At 35.2% G+C, this 25,836-nt stretch overlaps 1 protein-coding gene across 2 annotated transcripts in view; it reads left to right on the top strand.

Annotated features, from left to right (window-relative positions):
- Positions 1-25,836, top strand: part of DCAF10 (DDB1 and CUL4 associated factor 10) — a 41,520-nt gene that overhangs the window by 10,579 nt on the left and 5,105 nt on the right. Inside the window, exons 2-5 of one of the 2 annotated variants that reach the window (XM_058694871.1) lie at positions 1,389-1,502; positions 13,331-13,528; positions 22,134-22,336; positions 24,568-24,678. In XM_058694871.1, the coding sequence (XP_058550854.1) occupies positions 1,389-1,502; positions 13,331-13,528; positions 22,134-22,336; positions 24,568-24,678 (626 nt within the window). The remainder of the gene's footprint in view (positions 1-1,388; positions 1,503-13,330; positions 13,529-22,133; positions 22,337-24,567; positions 24,679-25,836) is intronic. The other variant, XM_058694872.1, reaches the window with a different exon arrangement.

The raw sequence follows: 25,836 nt of genomic DNA, 5'->3' as shown, positions 1-25,836 counted from the left end.
CCATTTATTACTGGAACTATAAATTGAGACCAGGCCTGCAGTTTCAAAGACTTAAGATTTCATTTGCTAGATCTGAATCTGAAAGCAGTGCCCACAGAAAACTAAGACTTAAATAAAACACAGTTGGTTTTCAGAAATCAAAATGCAACTTATGAAAGGTTTATAATTATATAACTTTCTTTTTTTTAAATTTTTTTTTTCAACGTTTTTTATTTATTTTTGGGACAGAGAGAGACAGAGCATGAACGGGAGAGGGGCAGAGAGAGAGGGAGACACAGAATCGGAAACAGGCTCCAGGCTCCGAGCCATCAGCCCAGAGCCTGACGCGGGGCTCGAACTCACGGACCGCGAGATCGTGACCTGGCTGGAGTCGGACGCTTAACCGACTGCGCCACCCAGGCGCCCCTAATTATATAACTTTCTAATAGGAAAGGGCTGAAACAAGAGATAATACTAAAAACTATAAAGGAAAAGATTAAGTTTGATTTTATCTAACTGGTTTGGTAGGATATATGCCAAACCTTTTTCAGTACATTTTAATAGATATTGATGAAGAAATACATAATTTTGTTATATATAATTTTTTTTCCTAAGTTGCCTCATCGATGCATGCTTTTCTGCAACCAGCTTTTCTCATTTAGAAATGTGTTTTAGAGTTCTTGCATATCCACATAAAACTTATCCCTTTCTTTTTAAATGTTGCACCATATTGCAAACTATTATGTACCGTGGCTTATAGAATCAGTCATTCCTCTTTCATGTACTTTTAGGTTACTTTCAATTTCTCATTACAATGAAGCATATCTTTATGTTTCTTTGTATTTATAAATGATTATTTCTTTAGATTAAATTCCCAGAAAAAATTTGAGTCAAAAGTTATGCACATTTCAAAGTTTGATAGATACAAGGTTGGCCGTTTAGCTCAGCTGGTTAGAGTGTGGTGCTAAAAGTTTGATAGACACAGGTACTCTCCGAACCTCAACTGTACCGGTTTATGCTTCACTATCATATTTGAGAGTACCATTTCCTACTATTGCCAACAGCAGATAATTTCAGTCTTTTAAATGCTTGCTACTGGGGTGTCTGGGTGGCTCAGTCAGCTAAGTGTCTGACTCTTGATTTCAGCTCAGGTCAAGACCTCACAATGATGAGATGGAGCCCCATGTCAGGTTCTGTGCTGAGCATGGAGCCTGCTTGGGATTCTCTTCCATACTCTCCCTCTCTGCCCCTCCCCCCTCAAAAAAATTAATAAAACTTTAAAAATAAAAAATATTTGCTACTAACATGGGTAAAAAAAAGTTATTCATTATAGTTTGTATGATTATAAATAAATATCAATAATGAAAGAATGCTAGAAAACTAAAGAGAAATGTGTCATTTGCTTTTAGGTCAGTGCTGACGGTTGCTTGTGAACAGACTGAAGTTCTGCTTTTTGACCCTATATCTTCAAAGCACATAAAAACACTTTCTGAAGCTCATGAAGACTGTGTAAATAATATCAGGTCAGTATTTTAGTGAAATAGTGAAGTTTATTAATGTGACCCAAAATATTCTGTTTTGGAAGTTAATGAAAATTGGTAATGTCTTGCCCAGCAGTGCTAGATGACATGCATTTGTGAACTGTGAATTTTATCCCTTGTGAAACTTATCCCTTTAATTATAAAACTTACTATTAACCATTTTGGATAAGAATTTTTCTGAAATGCATTTTTCACTTCCATATGATTTTATCTTTTCTCTTCATATATTAGGGTCATCATTATGAACCTCAGCCATGCATTACAATAGTCCTCCAATGTCTTTGGGCTAATGATCTGTGTAGAATTATGGCAATCCCTTACTTAGCCTCTCTCACCTATCCCCTCCCCATTCCAAACTATTGAGGGGGAAAAACACATTTGCACAGAGAACTTCTTTATAAAAGCATGTTGGAAGCTCCTTAAATTCTTAATAATGTGGGAAGTAAATAACAGTTGAACAGCTTGGTGGATTAATATGCAGTCATTAAAATGATGGTCATAGGGACTACATATCAACATGGACAAATGCTTGGGACAATATAGGTAAAAATCATGATAAAAATTGTTAAAAATATGAAATGCAGAAGATAAGGAAATATTTTTCAATGCTAACATAGGATGGGTTAGAATGAATGGATAATGAGTAATTTTCTGTTTTCTAAACATTATGTAATAAGATTATATTCCCTTTATAACGATTACTGTTACTGTTCAAAAAAGAAACGTGGAAATTACTTCTAGTCACAGTGACTTACTGAGTTTTGATGTAACCTCTATGCTCTAAACACACTGAACAATAAATAGCACAAAAGATATAGTGAGGTTCTGAAACAACATAAACATTTTCGTGGGCCCGAAATGGAACACAGGGAAGCTGTTATAGGTCTGAAACTGCAAGCCCACTGAGTTTTCCATCTGGTATTGATATGTGGTAGTTTTAGTTCCTGTCAAGAATCAGAAGTACCCAAGTACTTTATGTGAGGCAGGAACCAGAGCCAGAATTACTACACAAAGCCAGGCATTTGACTAGAGTGCCTATCCCATTTGTGGAAGGCTGAATGCCTGCCCCATTTGTAAAAGGCTGAAAAAAGGAAAAAGCTATTCACTACCTGAGGCTGTGGGTTTTGGCTGATTAAGACACATCCTCCTGGCTTGACTCAGTGATGAAGCCATTACTGAGTCAGTGATTGAATGTATATGTGTGATAGCTTCAATATCATCAGGAAACTGAAGGACTTAATGTCATTATGTGGCCTAATTGTGGATTAGTGGTTCAAAAATCCAAATGGGGGCAACTACAAAACCATTAAATAGGAGAAGAAAAAAAGTAATTAAAAACCTTTCTTAAAACCTTTCTTACTCAAAATGAGCCTATAACCAAAATGCCAAAACTCATGAAGACATACTAATATCATAAAATCAGCAACTAAAACAAGCATTTTTTTCTGGATGAAGTTAATTTTATGGAGTAGTCCAACAAAGACTTTATTTTTAAAAATAAATTATTTATTTTTTTTTGACTAGGTAATACATGCACGTGGTACAAAATTCAAAGGTACAAAAGGGTAAACAGTGAAAAGTAAGTCTATCTCCCACCTCTGTCCCCTAGCCACCCAGTTCCCCTCCCCAGAGGCAACCACTATTACCAATTTCTTGCTATCCTTTTTGAGATAGTCTATGCATGTACAAGCATACACACACACGTACATACATACACTTTTATATAAATGGTAGCGTACTACACACACTATTATATACCTTGGCTTTTCCCTTGAAAAACATATTTAGAGATTATTCCATGTTAGTACCCATGGGATAATCTTATTCTTTTTAACGGCTGCATAGTATTCCATTGGTTGGGAGAAACTTTAAAGCATTTTTAGGATGCTCAAAGAAATAAGGAATACTTTCCATTTAAAGAGGTGAAATGAGAATAGGTTAATCTGGAAAAAACCAACTATAACTCTTAGAAATTAAAAATGTAGTTAGTATATAAAAAACTCAAAAGAGGGGGTAAATATTATCCTTTACATCATTGATGAGAGAATTAATGGATTGGAAAATACTGAGTACTTAAAAGTCATAGAGGATTGAACGACTCCAATGTATGTATGATAAGAATTATAGAAAAAGAACATGCAGAGATTGGTGAAGAACTAATTTTTGAAGGCACAAAGGGAGAGAATTTTTAGCATTAAAGAAGGTCCTGAATCCTTGAATCAAAAGTAAACTCTAAATGTCACATAGGTTAAATAAAGATAAATGTACATTGAAACAGGTTGTAGTAAAACCCTATAGAGTATCAAAGATAAAGACAAAATCTTAAAAACCACCAATGTTAGAGGCCAGAATACCTACAGAGGTATAATTCAAGGTTATAACAAGGTTTCTCAACAGCAACAGTTGATGTTAGGAGATTATGAAGTAGTATCTTAAATACTAAGGAAAAATAATGCTCCGTGCCATATATCCAGGTAAACTGTCATTCCATAATGAAGAATTTAATTAGGTGAAATGATAAATGTTATTAATAGCAGGAAGATAATAATTTAGGGTTTTTTGGGGGGTGTATTTAAAACAAACTAAAAGTCTAGATTTATTTTCTCCTAGTCATATTAAAAAGAAAAAAAGTGAAATTAATTTTTAATGTTTTATTTACCCCATAGGACTAAAACATTATCATTTCAACATGTAACTATTATAACATTTATTGAGATATTTTACTTTCATTTTTGAATGTTGAATTTTCAAAATCCGGTGTTTAACACTTAGAGCACATCCCAATTCAGACTGGCCACATATCAAGGTCTCAAAAGCCACATGTGGCTAATGGCTACCAAACTGGACAGTGTAGCTTTGGATAGTAACAACAAATAGATTGTGTGTAATATGGTAAGGTTCATGTAAGGTTCAGAAAGAAGGCAGAAATATTAAGTAGCTTCAGACTCTTTCAGAACAATGTGTAATTAAATACATGCAATGAAAAAGAAACTTAAAGGTAACTAATATAGTAGACATACAGTGTATAGATTCCAAATCAGAAGTGGGGGGAAAGGGAATACTGAATACTTGATAGGTTTAGTAGAAAACAGGAAAGCTTTATAAAGTAAATAAACAAATAAAGCAAGCAAAGGGATGATAAGTAGAAAACAAGGAGTAGAAACAGTTCCAAATATATGAGTAGTTCTCAGTAAGTATAAATGGATTGATCTTCTTTATTAAAAGACACAGAGATAGCAATTTGAATAAAAACCGAAATCATCTGTATACTTTTTATAGAGATAAAAAGTTGCCCAGAAATGGGAAAACTAATATAGATTATCATTATTGGACAGATGGAAGATCAAAAGCCTAAATAAGGGTAAAAATACAACAGTACATACTGATAAAAGGAAAAATCAACTCAGAGCATGTAATTAGGAACTTGTATACAATTTGAAATTTGTGTATTTCAAAAAACAAAACCAAAAGTCCCAAAACAAAACAGATAAGGAATTACAAGTCTATAATCATAGTGAGAGACTTTTAATACACTTCCATCCCAAACTAGTAAATCAAGTAGATAAAAATTAGGCTATAGAAGATTTTAAAATATCTTTTACAACCTTTCTACTAAAAATAGAAATGCAGAATAAGATGTATTTAAAATGTATTTTTTTAATGTATAATTGAGCTGATAAGAAAGAAAGGAATCCTAGGGCCAAAAATGAAATAGAAGCAGGAATGCAAATAAGTAAATTGGTATTCAGCTGGCTTTTACCCTGGAGGCATTTGCCAAATGCTAGTGAGTGACCTTGATCTTCTGTTTTGATATGTATAAGGAGTTACAGTGAACAGGAGAGTTAGTTTTATGGCCAGTTCAAGATGAGGAATCTAGTGGAAAACTCTGCATAAAGCTGGGACTCCCCAGGGCTATACTTACAGCATTAAGGTGATCTAGAAATATACCACGCTGTTCATGTAGATTATGACCTTGGTAGAGGGATGTCAGAAAATCTCCTCAGCAAGTTTCTAACCACAAGTCCGCCTTCATGCATGTATGGGGCCCAAATTCACACTACTATATGGTCCAAAACCATCTAGCCAGCAGTTTAAAATTGAATCCAAGTTGATAGTACTGCCAGGTACTTGCAAAAACAAACGCGTATCTTCTCTCAGGGAGAAAACTCAGTATCATAAAGAAGTCAATTCTTTCCAAATTAGTCTATAAATTTAGTTCAGTTTTAATCAAAATACAAGCAGGGTTTTTTTTTTTTTTTTTAAACTTAAAAATTCATATGGAACAGCAAAGTGCCAAGAATATCTGAGATAGTTTTGAAGGATGCTAAGATGGTAGTCTTCCTGATATCAAACACAGTCTTAGGACAGGGATTAAGTGCCTAATGGAACGGAGTAGAACTTCCAGAAACAGACCCATGCATATATGGAAATTTGATATATGACAGCAGGGGCATTACAGATTAATGGCAGGGAAATGGAAAAGAGAGAACTGGTTATCTATCTATCTATCTATATATTCATATATATATATATATTCATATATATATATGAATATATATATATATATATGAAAAAACAAAGTAAGATTAGATTTCTATCTCATACCATAGCTAAATATAACTGCCAGTTGAAGACCTAATTATGAAAGCAAACCTTTAAAGCTTTAGAAGAAATATAGAATATATTTATGTTTTAAGGATGAGGAAGGATTTTTTTTAAGATACAAAAAGCATAACTCATTAAAGGATTGTGAAGTTTGACTGCATTAAAATTTAAAACTTCATTCTAACCAAAGACAACAATGTGAGAAGATAACCTATAGGCTGGTGGGAGAACATATTTTCAATGCACATAGCCAAGAAAGGATTAGCATCCAGAATATATAAAACAATTACCCTGGAGCAAAATAGGCAGAAAATCATATAAGAGAAGCTAAAATGAGCAGTAAATATGGAAAAAATTTTCAAGCTTCCTAGTTACAAGAATATAAATAAAAATAAACAATGAAGAAATACTAAGTATTGGCAAAGATGTTGAGAAGTAGAAACTCTTAGGCATCATTGATGGAGTATAATTGATAAAATTAGTTTGAAGAGCAATTTAGCAATATCTGGTAAAATTGAAGAGCAAAAATTTTTTTTAAGAAATTAAAGCATACGTAAACAAGGAAATTTGTAAAGAAGGTTCATTATAGCATCTTTAGTAATACGAGTTGGAAACAAATCTCCATTAAGAAGATAAGTTCTAGTATACTCATATAATGGAATACTATACATCAGTTAAAATAAATGAACTAGAAACATCAGCATCTGAGATACATCTCAGAAATTCAAGGTTGAGCCAGAAAAGCAAATTATAGAATGAGCTGTACAGTGTGATACCATTTATGTAAAGTTTGGAAATATACAAACATAAGCATATTTGTTGGTTCTCTGCTCTATCCCCAGCACCTAGAACTGTGCCTAGCACATGGTGCTAATTAAATATTTACAGAGTAAATTGAACGCAAAACAAAACTATACATTGTTTATGGATACATACTTAGGAACTCATGGTATTAAAAACTTGCATGGGGAGTGACAAATTTTGGATAGTGGTTCCCTCTGGAGAGGGAGGGAGGGGAATGGGATTGGGGAGGGATATTCAGGGTGCTTCAGTTGTGTTTGTAATGTTCAAGAAATCTGAAAGATAACAAGTTGTTAAAATTTGATAAGGCTGGGTGGTGTGTATCACAGTCTTTGTTATATTCTTCATAATTTTCTCTATGTTTTAAATATTTTACAATTTAAAATTTTCTTATCTCAAAAAGAGAAGATGTGTTGAATTGTTTGCCCCTATTCAAAATGATCTCTGGCTAATCTGCTGTTAGAATTTGTTCTTTATCAATGTCACCTCTCATTTGCTGCTATCAGTGTTTCTGCTTTAGTACTCCACACTTACAAATTTGAATTTGCTTATCTGTTGGTTAGAAAAACAGATTTTGAAGCTTTTTTAGAAGTACATATCACTTAAGAGTTTTGTGTGAGAATCTGAGGGGTCCTCTGGCATGAGCTTATGTGTATATTATTAATAATACTAACTTCCATTTTTACTGAGTGTCTACCATGTGCCAAACCTTTGTGAAGCACTTTCATACAATATAAATTCTTACATTATCATGATGTGAAACAGATACTGTATCCATTTTAAGAGATGAAGAAATTGCAACTCAGTTAAAGAGATTTGTCCAATATCTTTAATATGTAGCAAGTGGTAGAGCTGGAATTCATGCTCAGTTCAGTTAGACCACCTCAGTACTGTTTAGAGATGCGGGCATGCATTTCCTGGTTTGGCTCTAGATAGTGATTTCGTATATACTTAGTAATGTCTTCTAGTTCATTCCTTAGTTTTTTAAGGTTTGCTTATCTTGTAAACTAAAAATATTGATAGTTGTAAAGAGTATTTTCTCTTTATTCATATTTAGGGATAGTAAGGGGGAAAGTATGTTATTTACATTCTTAAGCCCATTATACAGATTTACTTATTCATGAGGACTCTGTGTGTCAATTTAAGAGTCCATTTAATAATTAAGGTCCCCCAGTTATGAGGTTACAAGGGCAGTTGAGGTTATCATAAGAATATTTACTTAGTGGTATGACAGTTAAAAAATTAATACCTATTTAATATTCCAGGATCTATTTTTTCCCTCCCACCGTCTTTGTTGGTCTTTTCCTGATTGGTATATTTCAAATACTATAATGTAAATGCAGTGTTCATCACTGGGAACATGAAATTTCTTATCTTGCCAAGGATGTGGAATTTCACAAAACCCTAAGACTGATATTAGAAAACTGATCAATTACATATAAAATCATTAGCAAATGAGGATCTGATAGAGGTAGACTAGTTATCAATTAAAGAAAAGGAGATCACAGAAATGATGACTTGGTAGATACTTCAGAGAATTATGTGAATATCTCATGGGACTAAGGAAAGGCCCTTGAGAAAATGGATAAAGCCATTGATTTTTATATAGAAATGATTCTCTTTTTATAATATAAAACTCAAATATTAAGGAAGGGTATCATATTTTGCTGTCATAATTTCATTGGAAAGATTATGCAAGAAAAACCCCAAACATTTAACTTATTCTAAGAATTTACACGTAGTTAAATAAATGTAAAATAAATATTAAACATTTTTATGATTTTTGGTTTTTAGACAATACTTTCTTTCCTGTGTTACAATGAAATGTTGGTACTTGTTTTAAGAAAATTCTATTTCAGTTGCTCTTATCCTTTACCAATTAACCTCTGATAATGAAAACCTCAGTTTATCCAAATGTCAGTTTATCCAGAACTGTTACAGTCATATGTTGGTGTCTGATGGGGACATATGGGGCAGTTTTATAATTCATAAGTTCATAAGTTTCAGTGTGTGGAGTGTCGCCTGCTTATTAGGGACTATGAAGTTAAAAAATATATTTATTAACTTATTAGGCTAGACAGTTTTAATTTGAGAAGTTTGAGCCAGATTTCCAAGGGTTTGTCTACTACTTTACATTCTCTGCATCTGCTTGCTTTAGGATAAGAATTATGGATACTTTAACTGGTCTCCTAATCTACATTCTTAATTTTCTGTAATTTATTCTCTTCACCAATGATTCTTCAATACCAAGATTTTTTAACAGGTAAAACTTTGAGGCAAAATGAGAAAACTAAATTCAAAGTGTTGAATTTTTCATCAAGGTAAATTTGTTCAATTCAAATTGTTAGCTTTTGTTCCAAGATAATATTCTTTTTACATCATTGGTATTAAAATATCTTTCATGCAACATTGGTAATTTTTCAATGGCCTAATTTTTCAGTGGCCTTATGATAAAAATTTTAAAGCTGATCCCCCACTTTATTTTTTATGAAAATACAAAAGTTTTGAAAACTTAGCCACCTCAGAGATCTTTCTGAAACTCTTCTCTAATTGTGTCATTCTCTTGCCAAAACCCTTCAGGGTGGACCACTGGGCAGTATAATCCCACTGGAGTTTTGAATCCATATGTACTTTAAGTGTTTTCTGTAGACTAAATAAAATAAAATCTTTCCCCTAAATTTCTTATTTATTTTTTTAAGTTTTTATTTATTTATTTTGAGAGAGAAATAGAGTGCAAGTGGGGGAGAGGCACAGAGAGGAGGAGAGAGAGAATCTCAAAGCAGGCCCCTCACTGTTAGTGCAGAGATCGATGTGGGGCTCAAACCCATGAATTGTGAGATCATGACCCCAGCTGAAAGCAAGAGTCAGATGCTTCAACCAACTTAGCCAGCCAGGTGCCCCATCCTGTAAATTTTTTAAATGTATGAAGATGCTCTATGTTGATGATCAATTTATTTTAAAAGTTTGATTCTCCATTAGCCTTTTGTCATTGTGTATGTTTTTCAATCATATAATTCCTGTCAGGAAGTCATTAAAATATTTTTATCTTAAAAAGCCTAATCAGTGAAGATAAAACCATAGGAGAAAAATGAACTTGATTATATAATCACTAAAATTTTGATATAATAAGAAAATATATAAACCACATAGAAGGACAGATGCATATGTGGCGGGGCACCTGGCTGACTCAGTTGGTAGACTGTGCAACTCTTGATCTCAGGGTCATGTTGGGCATAGAGCCTACTTAAAAAAATAAAATAAAATGCTATAAAATTCAAAGAAGTATATGTGCAAAAAATATTCAACATACTATCTTTGAAAAACTGAGCTATATTATCGTTACTATAGAGAATTTATAACTTGGTAATAAAAATAATACAGCAATAGGAAAATCAGCAAGGAACATGAATAGCAATTCACAAGAGAAATATAATCTTCCAATTAGTATGAAAAATGTTCTACTTTACTAAAAATAAAAGTTTCAATTTAGATTTTTTTTTTTACTGGCATTTAAGAGAATTAAAATATTAGAGAAATGGATACCCCTGACTGCTGGTGGAACTACAGAGGACAGTTTGGCTGTGTGTATCAAAAAAGCCTTATATTTTTTAAAATCCTTTTTTATTTAACAATAAAACTTCTGGGAATGTACTTAGAAAAATAACTAAGGATGTGATTAATATTCAGCTGTTGGGATGTTCATCACTGAACAGATGGAAAAAACTGGAAGCAATGTAAACATTCAACAGTTGCTTGTTTTAAAAAAAATTTTTTAAGGTTTATTTTTTTGAGAGAGGGAGAAAGAGCACAAGTCGGGGAGGGGCAGAGAGAGTAAGATTCAGAAGCAGGCTCCAGGCTCTGAGCTGTCAGCACAGAGCCTGATGTGGGGCTTGAACTACGAACTGCAAGATCATCACCTGAGCCAAAGTGGGACGCTTAACCGATGAGCCACCCAGGTGCCCCTATTAGTTTTTAAGAAAGAAAACGGTGGGGGGAGGGGGGGCTGGTGGGTCTATCGGTTCAGCTTAGGTCATGATCTCACGGTTCATGAGATTGAGCCCCACAGTGGTCTCTGCAATAACAGTGCAGAGCCTGCTTTGGGATTCTCTCTCTCTGTCTCCCCCTCTGCTGCTCACCCTTTCACTCTCTCAAAATAAATAAATATTTAAAAATAAATAAAACCAAGGATGATGTATCATTTATAAAAAAATATTATGGTTCATTCATACAGTGAATCTATTCAGCCATTAAGAATGATTTTGTTGGGCTGCCTGGGTGGCTCAGTTGGTTGAGTGTCAGACTCTTGATTTCGGCTCAAGTCATGATTTCGTGGTTTGTGGGATTGGGCCCCATGTTGGGCTCTGTGCTGACAGCGTGGAGCCTGCTTAAAATTCTCTCTCTCCCTCTCTCTGCCCCTCCCCTGCTTGCTCTCTCTCTCTCTCTCTCTCTCTCTCAAAATACATAAACATTAAAAAAAAAAGATTTTGTCAATCTTTAATAACATGGCAAAATAATTATGATATTAGGCTTGCAATATAAGAATTAGGCTACATATCAATAACTGTAGTTATTTTTATGGTGGATTTTTTCCATTTAAAAAGATTTCCAACAGGCATATATTTATAATATAAAAATATTGGGAATCGCTATAGAATAAATCCATGATATATTCTTTATTTATATCTACTTTGCCGCACACAACACTCTAACTGCCATTGCCTCTCAGAGTATACCATCCCTCCACATGCCTCTTTACTTTTGCTTACCCCTTTGGCCACTTAGGGAGTGTCTGCTCATGTTATTTATTTATTTATTTTATCTTTGAGAGAGAGAACATGAATGAGGGAGAGGCAGAAAGGGGGGGGGGGAATCCAGTGTGGGGCTTGATTGTAGGAACCATAAGATCTGATCTGAGCCAAAATCAAGAGTCAGCCACTTAACAGACTGAGCCACCCAGGTGCCCCTGCCTGCTCATCTTTTAAAGTTGGTTCAAATGACACTACCAGGAGGTCTTTCCTAACTACCCTTTTCTTGGCTTATTCCACACAATTATTTTGTATAATTATTTATAATTTCTTCTCCACTAGGCAGTGAACTCCTATCTCAATCACTAATAATAAATATTTGTAAGTGCTTGTTATGTACCTGGCACTTTGTGTGTTAGGTACTGCAGATCTAACAATGAACTGTGCAGACAGTTCCCCTGCCTTCAAGGAATTTATAGCCTTATGAAATTATTCCTTACACTGTAATATTAAATGTTATGATAGACTCATAGAGTACTTTGGGAGATTAGAAGATTGGTGAATCTACCCCAGGCTGGATAGTGAGATAAGTCTTCCTGGAGGAATTAGCCGAATAATAAAAAGAAAGCAAGCGTTAGCCAGGTCAAGGGGTAGGAGGAAGGTGGTTTCAAGTAGTAGACACAGTTTGTACAAAATTCTGGAATTTTAAAACCATGTTAAATTTTAGGAAGGTCGTTATGATATTTGTGGTTACTGGGGTTGATTTCTGATAAAAAATAATTATGTATAATTTTATCTTGAAAGAAGCTCCAGAATTCATTTCATATTTCTGTAAGACATTAGGAAATTTTATGTAACAGCATAGCTAGAGCATCCTAATGTTGAATTAGGCAGAAATTCAAGGGTGATTGGTAGATTTGTTATTTTTTAAGTATTTGTATAAAATATATTCTAAGGATTGAGAAATCAGTGTAAAATAATAAAAAGTTTGAATTATGAACTTGAAAGTGAACTCCTATCTCAATCACTAATAATAAATATTTGTAAGTGCTTGTTATGTACCTGGCACTTTGTATTTTAATTATCTACCCTGTAATCTTAACTGGTTCTAATGTTGCTAAGTATGATTATTTGGGGAATGCCTTTCTTTGAATTAATAGATTAAAAACATGGCATTTTAACAGAAATTTTTGTATGTAAATGTCTTCTAAACAGGAAGACATTACTTGTAGCAGAGTAAATATTTGTTACAGTTACGAACCTTTACAGCTTAACGTATCTCACTCTGCAATCAAGTCTTTAAAATCTCTGTCTCCTATTGTCTCTCACCATTTGTGTTTCCTATTATACAGATTCTAAAGTTCTTGCTCTTTAGCACTGTTCTCCAAACACCCACCCCTATTTCCATTTCCAAATAAAAATCAATAATACAAAGCAAATGGATAAAGTTGCATTGTGGTCCTCATTAAGTCATAGTATCTTTCCTTGTGATTATATGAATTGTACTTACTGTTTATTGTATATCAGAATCACTGGGTTTATACAGTAAGTTTGTAGTCCTTTTTTGTTTGTTTTCTTGATTAGGTAATATAGAGACTGTTTCTCAAATTTTCTTTAACAAGAGATTAAATAAACCAGTTTTTCTTTTCTGCTTTGTAGATTTCTTGATAACCGGCTGTTTGCTACCTGCTCTGATGACACTACAATAGCACTGTGGGATCTGAGAAAATTGAACACCAAAGTATGCACTTTACATGGTCACACTAGCTGGGTGAAGAACATCGAATATGATACTAATACAAGACTCTTAGTAACATCAGGATTTGATGGAAATGTCATTATTTGGGACACCAACAGGTTTGTGAATGGGAGACCATGTTAGGATTGTGAACAAAAAATTTGTTTAAGATGGTAACTAAATTCAGAGATTTGTCTTAGCTTTTCTGTATCTTTAAGGAGGAAGAACCTGCCTTTCGGAAAAACAATCAAAAAATGATTCCATCTTTTGTTACTTGCACTTAGTCATATATTGCAAGTAAAAAATTTGGAGAAAATTATATGGAAAGGAGACCAAGTAGTATAGTTAATGATGAAAACTGGTTTACAAGTTGAGTTTCCTAAATTTAAGGACTTTAAGGAAAAATATTATTTTCTCTATGGAACAGAAATGTTTTTCATTCTTTGGTCCTTTGATTCTAAATCTATTTATTTTGTAACTTTTATACTTGTTTTTCATGCATTAAAGAGTACTTTCTCATTTGGAGTGGTACCAATCCATAGGGGGATGTTTGGAAGTAAATGTATCATGCAGTTTTAGTTGTTAATATGGGAGAAGAGAGGATTTCTACTGGCGTTTAATCAGCAGGGATCTGAGTTTCTAAACATCCTGCATGGGACAGTTTACACAGTCAACTAATAATCTATAGTGTCAGTAATGCCTCTGTTGTGAAATACTTCAATGTCTCCTTCTAGAGAAATTGACCATTTAAAGAGTTGAAATTTGAGAAATGATTAGAATATACCTATTGCTGGCGCACCTGGGTGGCTCATTTGGTTAAGCGCCCGACTTCGGCTTGAGTCATGATCTCACAGTTCATGAATTCAGGCCCCACATCCAGCTCTGTGCTGACAGCTCGGAGCCTGGAGCCTGCTTCTGATTCTGTGTCTCCCTCTCTTTCTGCTCCTCCCCTGCTCATGCTCTGTCTCTCTCTCTCAAAAAATAAACGTTAAAAAAGTTTTTTTTAAATATACCTGTTGCTAGCTGTGGTGAAATGACAATACAGTGATATACAGGACTATTTCTGAAATATTCTTTTCGGAGGTCATATGTAAAAAGACAGGGGATATATTTTTTTTAACGTTTATTTTTGAGAGAGAGCGAGCGAGAGTGCACAAGAAGGGGAGGGGCAGAGAGAGAGGGAGACACAGAATCTGAAACAGGCTCCCGGCTCTGAGCTGTCAACACAGAGCCCGACATGGGACTCCAACTCAGAAACAGCAAGGTCATGACCTAAGTTGAAGTCGGACGCATAACTGACTGAGCCACCCAGGGGCCCCAAGATGGGATATTTTTAAAGATTTGTAACTATGCATACTGTTTCAGCAAAGGATATATAGATTATCTTTCAGACACACATAACTGTTAAAATTTATTTTTTAAATTTAGAAATAAAACTTGGATAGGAATATGAATGGTAACTTCTAAATTAGTGGACAAAAGCTATTAAAACATGATCAATCCAATAGAGGCAGAGAAGGGAGGGGAAATCATTAAAAAAATACAGGTAAATCAGGAAGCACAAAAATATGGTAGGCAGATAATCCAAATATCAATGATTGCAATAAATATATATGGACTAAAGTAGCCATTTAAAAGACAGATGGGGGGGCGCCTGGGTGGCGCAGTCGGTTAAGCGTCCGACTTCAGCCAGGTCACGATCTCGCGGTCCGTGAGTTCGAGCCCCGCGTCAGGCTCTGGGCTGATGGCTCGGAGCCTGGAGCCTGTTTCCGATTCTGTGTCTCCCTCTCTCTCTGTCCCTCCCCCGTTCATGCTCTGTCTCTCTCTGTCCCAAAAATAAAAAAAAAAAAAAAAAAAAAAAAAAACGTTGGAAAAATAAAAGACAGATGGGGTTAGATTGGATTAAAAAAAGAAAACCAAACTATATGTTCTTTGTAAGGGACACACCTAAAACATACCAATGAAAAAATCTGAAAGTAAAAGGATAGGGAAAAAATAACAGGCAAATTCAAATCAAAGAAAAACAGTTACATCTCCATTGATAGCAGACAAAAGAGAGTTTAGGGCATAAAGCATAATTAGTGATAAAAAAGGTACTATATTAATTAAAAGGTTTATTTCACTGGAGTATAAAATTCTTATATGTATCTAATAAACATAGCTTCAAACCATAAAAAGCAAAAATGGACAGATTATAAAAAAAAAATTTTCTGTATCAGTGGAAAATATTAAGCCATTCTCTCATTTACTAATAGATAAAATAGGCCAAAAAGTTAAAAAGACCATAGGAGATTTTACTGTTAATAAACTTGATTTATTAGACATATTTAGAATTCTCCCAACACATAGTGAATACATCCTCTGAAGCAAACTCAGAATATGTACAAAAGGAGAGCATGTACCGGACTACAAAGTAAGTTTCAACCAGTATCAGAGATTTGTTATCACACAAATGATTTTCCCTGACCTCAGTATAGTTTAATTAACAGAGGTAACTATAAATTCCCATATTTGGGTTTATAAACTCATTTCCTAAATAATTCATGGATTGAAGAAGAAATTATTAGTGAAATCAGTAAACTAAAAATTAGTGAACTAAGCATTTTATCAAAAAAACTGAAGGGCACCTGGGTGGCTCAGTTGGTTGAGCCTCTGACTTCGGCTCAGGTCATGATCTCACGGTTTGTGAGTTCGAGACCCGCGTCGGGCTCTGTGCTGACAGCTCAGAGCCTGGAGCCTGCTTTGGATTCTGTGTCTCCCTCTGTCTCTGACCCTACCCCGTTCATGCTCTGTCTCAAAAATAAATAAACATTAAAAAAAATTAAAAAAACAACTGGGAAAAGATTAAAAAGAGTAAACCCAATTAAAGTAGATTATGGAAATGATAAAAGAAATTAAAGCCTGTGTTTTGAAAAAGCCAATTGAAATTGCAATTATCTGGTAAGATTCGTTAAGAGAAATCAGACAAAAGATAATCTTAACCATAAAAAAAGGAGACAATAAAAAGTATACAATAAGATAATAAGTTCACCTTTATGCCAGTATACTTGAAAACTTCAATGAAGTAGACAGTTTACTCAAAATCCTTAGCAAAACTGATCAAGAGAAATAGAAAACCTGAAATAGACCTATCACCTGGACTGATTATTTAACCAATATGTACTGACTTATCTGAAGTAGTTGTTAAAATATTAAACTTCTTCTGTATTAAATGATAAATAGCCACTATCCTGAATCATCCCCAGGTCAAATCCTGTCACCTTCTGGTTACCCAGGCCCTTTTGGGGACACTTCCCTCAAGATCTCTCTATGATCTAGTAGCTAAAGTCCCCCTTAAAACACCTCTCCCCCTTTGGGGTGGGGGTTCAGCATCTCATTTAATTCTCATGAGAGAACAGCCTCATGAGTTAGATAACTATTACTATCCCATTTTAAAGCTAAGGAAACCACAAAGTCAGAGACGTTGGGTAACTTGCCCACATGACTGTCATTAAGACAGTAAAATATGAGCCAAGAGTCAAACCCTGGTTTACAGACTGCTGAGAGGTACCCTTTGCTGATGGGAGTTTTAGGATATTACAGTAAAGTAATTCCCAGACCCAGTTCCAACACTGCCAATCACATCAATTCTGACTGGCTAGTTTTTTGCATTGCTGGTTATTTAAATATTCTGAATATTGCCTCTGCTATAGCCATTAAAGAAATAGAAAGTATCAATTAAAATTTATCTAATAAAACAGCAGGCCTGTCAGTTTTACAGGTGACTTCTACCAGATTATATAGGAAACAGAACACTTCAATTTTATTAAGTTGTTCAAATTCCAGAAAAAGGGGGAATTCTCCTTCTTACCTCATGTATGAAGTTAGAGTGACCTTAATACCTAAACCCAACAAAGATAATATTAGAAGAAAAAAATTGAAAGGTCAGTCTGCAATGTGAATGTAGATGCAAATATTCTAAACAAAAGGAAACTGAATCCTGTCAGTTATTAATCAAAATATCATGGCCAAGTTTGGTTTATTCAAGGCATCAAAAGATATATCCAGGGCGCCTGGCTGACTTAATAGAGCATGTGACTCTTGATCTTGGGGTCATGAGTTCGAGCCCCACATTGGGTGTAGATTACTTACAATCTTAAATCTATCAATAGAAGTTATATTAAAATTCTATTAATTTATCACATTAACAGGTTAAACCAAAAGTCCATATGATTGTTTTCATCAAGGAATCAAATTCAACATTCGTTCATAATTAAAAACAAAGAGGGGACATTATTACCAGTCTTTAAAAAATAATTTTTTTTAACGTTTATTTTTGAGAGAGAGAGAGAGAGAGAGTGAGAGCAAGAGTGAGCGAGCAGGGGAGGGGCAGAGAGAGAAGGAGACACAGAATCTGAAGCAGGCTCCAGGCTCTGAGCTGTCAGCACAGAGCCTAAAGTGGGGCTTGAACTCACAAGCCGTGAGACTGTGACCTAAGCCAAAGTCTGACGCTTAATCAGCTGAGCCACCCAAGAGCCCCCATTATTACCAGTTTTACAGAGATTGAAAGGATTATAAAGTGATACAATGAACAACTTTATGGCAACAAATTAGACAACTTAAACACCTAGAGAGTCCCAAATTATTTAAATTCACTCAAGAACAAATAGAAAAATCTATAGACCTACAGACCTAAAGCAAGCTAAAAATTGAAGTGGTAATTTAAAAATCTTTCCACAATGGAAAGCCCAGTCCCAAAAGTCTCCACTGGTGAATTTTACCAAACATTTATAGAATAAATAATACCAGTCTTTCACAAACTTGCAGAAAATAGAGGAGGAGAGAATACTTCCCAACTCATTTTATGAGGCTGGTATTACTCTGATACCAAACCACACAAACATCACGAGAATGATAAACTACAGACCAATATTCCTCAAAAACAAAAAGAAGAAAATAGAAAAATCCTCAACAAAATATTAGCAAATCAAACATAGTATCATGTATAAAGGATTATATGTCACAACTGAGTAGAATTTATCCCAGGAAAACAGGGTTGGTTTAATATCCAAAAATCAATTAATGTAATACATCATATTCAATGCAATCCCTATCAAGATTCCAGCTGCCTTTTTTGGACAGATTGTCAAACTGATTCTAAAATTTATATGGAAATACAAATGACCCAGAATAGCCAAAACAACCTTGAAAAGAACAAAATTGGAAGACTCTCACATTTCTCAATTTCAGAACTTACTACAAAGCCATAGTAATCAAGACAAGGTGTTTACTGGCACGGGACAGGCATGTAAATGAGGAACAGAATTGAGAATCCAGAAATAAACCATTGCATTTATGATGAGCTGATTTTCAACAAAGGTATCAAGGTAATTCAGTGGTTCAGGAAAGGATAGACTTTTCAAAAAATGATGTCTGTGCAACTGGATATCCAGATGCAAAGAGATGAATTTAGACCCTTATCTTACATTAAAAAAAAGCAATTCAAAATGGATTTCAACCTGAATGTAAGAGCTACAATCATATATCTCAGAGGAGAAAACTTGGGAGCAAATCTTCTTGCAAACCAAAGTATGAGTGATTTAACAAATTGATAAAATGGACTTCATTAAAATTAAAAACTTTTGTGTATCAAATGACACCATTAAGAAAGTGAAAAGAAAGACTATAGTATGGGAGAGAATATATATCTGATAAAGGATGTGTGCCCAGAATATATAAAAAACTCTTGTGACTTCTGTGTACACAATAACCCAATTTAAAAATGGGCAAAATATCTACATAGACATTTCACCAAGGAAGATATACAGATGATTAATAAGTATGTGAAAAGATGTTCAGCATCATTAGTCGTAAGGAAAATGCAAGTCAACCAAAATGAGAAATCATTTCACATCCTTACTAAGATGGCTTTAATTGAAAAAGACAATAACAAGTATTGGTAAGAATGTGGAGAAACTGGATCCTCGTAGATTGCTGGTAGGGATGTAAAATGGTTCAACCACTTTATAAAGCAGTTTGGTAGTTTCTTAAAATGTTAAACATAGAGTTATCATCTGACCAGCCATTGCACTCCTAAGTATGTACCCAAGGGAAATGAACACATATCACTGCACAAAGATTTGTCCATGAATGCTTATAACAGTATTATTCATAATATCCCCCATATGGAACAAATACAAATATCTATCAACTGGTAAGTGAGTAAACAAAATGTAGTATATCTATATAGTAGAATACTATTTAGTAATGAAAAGGAACAGAGTACTGATGTGCTACATCATGGATGAACCTCAAAAAAATTATGCTAAGTAAAAAAAGCCAAACCAAAAGACAACTTATTATATCATTCTATTACTATTAAATGTCCACAATTAGCAGATCTACAGAGACAGAAGTAGGCTAGTGGTTCCCTGCAACTTGGAGTAGGAATAGGAAGTGACTGCTAATGGCCAGGGTAGGGTTTTTAGAATGAAGAAAATGTTCTAAAATTGGATCGTTTTGATGATTGCACAACTCCACTAAAAAATCACTTAATTGTAAGCTTAAAATGAGTGAATTTTATGACATGTAAATTATATCTTAATAAAGCTGTTAACTAGAAATAGTAAGAAACTCTTCAAAAGTATACACTAAAACCTACCTGACATTTTTAAATGGTGAAACTTGTAGAGGTTTTCTCTGTAGGGGAACCTGGCTGGCTTAGTCGGTATAGCATGCAACTCTTGATCTTGGGGTCAAGAGTTCAAGCCTGACATTGAATGTAGAGCTTGCTTTAAAGAAGAACATGCCTGCTGTTAACTGCTATTGTTTACCATTGTTTTGGGGTGGTTGTAGGCAGAGTCCTACTTGGTGCAGTATAATAAATATATAAGGATTGGAAAGGAACAAATGAAAAAACAGCATTCACAGATGATATTTGTCTTATGAAGGGTTGGTAAGCTTTCTGTAAAGGATTGTGCAATAAATATTTTAGGCTTTGTGTGCTATGTGGTTTCTGAGCAGCCATAGACAATACATAAATGAATATTGCTGTGTTCCAACAAACTTTCTATACAAAAACAAGCAATAATCCAGACTTGGCCCATAGACCAGTTTTCTGACCCCTGGTCTATATAGAAAACCTTAGAAATTCTGACAAATTATCAGAATTAGTAAGAGTTAACCAACCAAGATTGCAAGACTTAAGATCAAAATGTAAAAATCAGTAGTGTTCCTAATCATTACAACAAACATTTAAAAAAATTTTAAGCATGTAGTTTTTAGTAATTAAGAAAAAAATTTTTAATGTTTGTTTATTTTTGAGAGAAAGAGCCAAGTGCTCAAGCAGGGGAGGGGCAGAGAGAGAGAGAGGGAGACAGGATCCAAAGCGGGCCCTGTGCCGACAGCAGAGAGCCCAAGGGGGGCTTCAACTTAAGAACCGTGAGATCATGACCTGAGCTGAAGTCAGACACTTAACTGACTAACCCACCCAGGCGCCCCGGTAATTGAAAAACCTTTTAAAAACCAGGATGGGTCAGGTCACAGATTAGACACAATTTTAAAAAACAGATTGGAAGATAGATACTGAAAAATTATCCAGAATGCAACAGAAATGAGATAGAATACATGAAAGAGCAGTTATGAGACCAGGAGAGTCCAATGTGAATGTTTCAAACATCTATTTGGAGCCCCAAAAGAATAGAGAAAATAGGTAAGAGGCAATACTGGAATAATAATGGATAATTTCCCAGAATATATGGATATTAATCTTACAATTTAGAAGGTCAAATGAATCGCAATAAAGTAGAAATCCAAATTTAGACATATCAGAGTGAAGCTGCAGTACTCCAAAGACAAAGAGAAGGTTAGCCCAAAGGGGGAAAAATGATCCAAATAAACAATTGACTAATAGCACCTACAAATAACAACAGGGTTAGGGTTAGGAAGCTGGAATTCAGTGGAATATTATCCCCAGTAGTCAGAAAGAATTGAAGTACATAACTGAGTACATAATTGAAGTTGTGTACTCAGCTAAATCTTTAATCATAAAAGAAGAGTAGGGGTGCCTGGGTGGTTCAGTTCGGTTGAGTGTCCAGCTCTTGATTTTGGCTCAGGTCACAATCCCAGGGTTGTGGGATCAAGCCCTGTGTCAGACTCTGTACTGAGCATGGAACCTGCTTGAGATTCTCTCTCTCCCTCTGCCTGTCTCTTCCACTCCTTCCCACCCTCCAAAAAAGAGGGAAATACAGATTTTCAGAACAACATAAAGAGAGAGTTTACCTCAACAAAGTCTTACCTAAAAATATATACTTCAGGGGTTGCCTGGGTGGCTCAGTTAAGTGTCCAACTCTTGATTTCAGCTCAGGTCATGATCTCACAGTCGTGAGCTTGACTCCCACATCAGGCTCCATGCTAGGTGTGGAACCTGCTTAAGATTCTCTCTCCCCCTCCCCCTCTCCCCTTCTCTGCTCACTCACTCTCTCAGAAAAAATTAAAATTAAAAAAAATATATATATACATACACACACACACACACACACACACACTTCAGAAAGAAAGAATAAAATGGAAAGTTGGAGATGAAAGAAGGAATGATGAGCAAAACAACCAAATTTGTTAATCGTTAATGTCCGTAAAGCTAAGTACAAATTGTAAATTCTAGTTTGACGTTCAGAATTATGACTATCAACCAAATCCTTATATTTATGATAATTCTAGGTTTTGTTGGTTTGATTTCTTCTGTAGGTGTACAGAAGATGGGTGTCCACATAAGAAATTCTTTCACACACGTTTTCTCATGAGAATGAGATTAACACCAGATTGTTCGAAAATGTTGATCTCAACGTCCTCTGGATATCTCTTGATTTTGCATGATCTTGACTTAACCAAGTCTTTAGAAGTAGGCAGCTATCCTATTTTGAGAGCAAGAAGAACTACATCAAGTTCAGGTAAGCTTTTCTTTTTTGATCAAAGAAAGTTTTCCAAAGAATCTCACACAAAGGGATGGCATATGTTTCCATTCTGAGAATGATAGCAGGAGAAAGGGAAGAAAATTAGAAGATATTTTTTGGAAAGCCCAGTGAGAGCTTTTTTCCCAAGGAAGTATAACCTATATAAATCTCTGACATAGCATAAATCAGTGCTTCTGTATCACAAATGATCTAGGGCAAAGAACTGCTAACTCTAAAAATGCTTTCTTTTAGCTATGCTATCCAGAAATCTTTCATCAATTTCTAAATCATCACTACCTCAAAAATTAGTGGTAGCCCACGGTAGTATCAATCTTTTTAAGTCCTTCTGGAACCCAGCAGAGCTTTTAAGATATATTCAATATATGGAGCACCTGGGTGGCTCAGTTGGGTAAGCATCTGACTTTGGCTCAGGTCATGGTCTCGTGGTTCATGGGTTCCAGCCCTGTATCAGGCTCTGTGCTGACAGCTTAGAGCCTGGAGCTTGCTTCGGATCCTGAGTCTCCTTCTCTCTCTACTTCTCCCATGCTTGCACTCTGTCTTTCTCAAAAATAAATAAACCTTAAGAAAAAGACATATTCAATATAGAACTTTAAGTCTCTATTATATCCTAGACTATAAGATGTCCATACCCAGGTAGCTGGTGCCATCCTATTTCACAGCCCCTAAGTACCCTCTTGCTAAAGCCCTGTTTTTCCTGTTGCTGATTCCATTAGACTTCAGTGAAATTGGGGCTCAGAAAAACTTATGCACCATAATTCATCTACATTTTATATGATAGACACTATATTTCATCACCTTTGGGAAGAAGAGGGCTGTTCCAGGAACATAATTTTGTGTTTACCCAGACGTAAGCATTTGGAACACATAATGTTTATTTATAAATTGCTATTTAAAATTGGCTTCAGATGGTTGGACTCTTTCTCTTGTCTATATAGGGCCACTTTTGAAGACTCCTTTGGGATAATGCAGGCCTCATTATACTGCATTTGCCCAATTTACTGCTAAAAGTAGAAATTTAAGTTTTACCAACGTATTTGCAAAGCAAGGCATTTCCTAAATATGTGAGTCCTTTTACATTCAGAAATTTATTTTTAGGTTAAACATTAGTAATCAGCTTAGTGAGAAGTAGTGATTTTAGAAGGTCTAGTTGGTATTTTTTTTAATTCAAAAACCAAGAATGTTTTGTCTTCTAAGGTTAATTCTGATAATAACCTCAAAGGGAATTAGATTAAGAAGTCTTCATGAAAGTGTGGGGCCACTAGAAGAGTGTGATTAAATAGATTGCTATTTGGAGGAATACATCAAACCCAACCATCTGATGATTTTTCTACAGATTCCAGTATAGAGTTTGTATTGCATTTCAGAGATAGTATTCACATAATTTCCAGAATGATTTTCGAATTTTTTGGCATGCTTAAGAAGGATCATTTAATGTCCTCAGTAATGGACTTGGCGTTTGGACTCTATTCTAAGATTAAATAAACAGGTTGAACTCCTCCGTTCTCGTGTTTATTGAATTTTCTTGTTCTATTTTACTACAGAAATGATGGGCAACCCAAAGATGCTCCTATGTTTGTTTGGTGTGTCGTTTTTATTCCACTTAAGTCATTGGTAGAAGAGATTTTATTTTTTATTATTTTCTAATGTTTTTATTTTTGAGAGCAAGCGAGCAGAGTAGGGGCAGAGAGAGAGGGACAGAGGATCCGAAGCAGCTCCAGGCTCCAAGCTGTCAGCACAGAACCTGATGCAGGGATCGAACTCAAGCCGTGAGATCATGACCTGAGCCAAAGTCGGACACTTAACCAACTGAGCCACCCAGGTGCCCCTGAGATTTTATTTTTTAATGTTTATTTATTTTGAGAGAGAAAGCGTGCATGAGCAGGGGAGGGTCAGAACAAGGGAGAGAATCCCAAGCAGGTTCCATGCTCACAGTTTGTGAAATATGACCTGAGCTGAAATCAAGAGTTGGATGCTCGACTGACTTGAGCCCCCCAGCTGCCCCGGTAGAAGAGATTTTAGAAAGGGGCCAGGCCTTAGAACACTTCAAAGAGCTGCCCTTCCTACCTCAGTCTTATAGGCCAGCTGTAAGTGGGCATGTACTTGCCAGGTTTCAGATGGACTTTAACAGTATGCTTCAACTAAATGATTAAAAAGTTAAGAGACATTAAGTTTTGCTAAGTTTATTGTCAGCTTTTTGTATTTTCAAGATCTGACCACTTCAGGTTCATCTGGTCCTAGAGTTTCTGGTTCACCTTGTCATCATAGTGATTCTAATTCATCTTCTGAGAAACACATGTCACGAGCCTCACAAAGAGAAGGTAGGTTAACAGTTGGATTTTATAATCTTACAACAGATTCTACCAAATAGCTTTCTTTAGTTTAGTTTTAATCCATACAAACAAAAGCCAATAAAGAAGAGGTTATTCTCTGTCCCTCAGTCATTTTCAAAAGTCTAACCAGAGTCTCTAGGGTTGAGTATCTTGGGCTTAAATCTTTGTTGGAATTTGAGCTTTGGTTTTATTTACTGGACTTAGTTTGGTCTAAATGGGAGAAAAAGTAGGTAGGACATGTAGATTGCAATCAAAGTTTTTATGGCAATTAAATGAGATTATGCATGTTATGGTCCTGTAGAAATATGAAGTAGTGACTTGTCAGGTGCTTGTGAAAATTGCTTGGTTCCAGCCCAGTAGGCTTTTTGCTCTGCCATTTCTTTATCTGAGCAGCACCTGATAGCCTTAGAGGGATTGTGGGATACAATCTGTCCCCACTCTGCTTTTGCCAGTTTTCTCCCACCGCTCTGGCAGAACTAGCTATATAGCCTATTCTTTCCACCCCCTATGGGAAGTGCTTTCTACTACCTATGCAGACTTCACCTGCCTCTCCATCCCAGTTCACATCTAAGCTGTTACAGCGCATTTTGTTTGTCCTCCTCCTTGTGGACCGACGGCCAAATGTGAGGTGGGGGTTTTGTTTTTGTAATTTTGGGTCACCTTTTGGAGAAGAGCATGGCTTCTTTCTAGACCTTTAGGGGAGGGACTATCCATTAGACCTCTATTTTGTGTTTTCCCTGGGCAGCCTCCCCGGTAATGCTTGATAATTGCATACTTGATTATTTTGCATGACTACTTGTTTGTAGAATGGTTTGAGAGCCCTTCCTAAACCTAGAGCCTATCTACTTTTCTCCAGATATTCAAGACTGTGATGTTTAAGGTTAAAAATTCCTGTTAAATTTAGAGATTTATGCCCAGATGTGAAATATTTTTCCTTTGATTTGAAACTTACTGTATCAGTTCTACCTGTTCTTCTACTGTGGCTATGGAAAACAAGCTAAGGCTCTTAATAATCGTTGAGAAAAATCTTTATTGATTAAACCATCCATGAGAAAAAGAAACTTGAGAATAGTTAGCATGGTTGTTTGTTGAAGTGGTAACCCCAAAAACCAAACCACACAGCAGTTTCACGATATAAAGTTGGCA

Source organism: Neofelis nebulosa, chromosome 12, assembly GCF_028018385.1.
Source record: "Neofelis nebulosa isolate mNeoNeb1 chromosome 12, mNeoNeb1.pri, whole genome shotgun sequence".
Taxonomy (NCBI): domain Eukaryota; kingdom Metazoa; phylum Chordata; class Mammalia; order Carnivora; family Felidae; genus Neofelis; species Neofelis nebulosa.
This window is presented reverse-complemented; position numbering and strand designations above follow the sequence as displayed.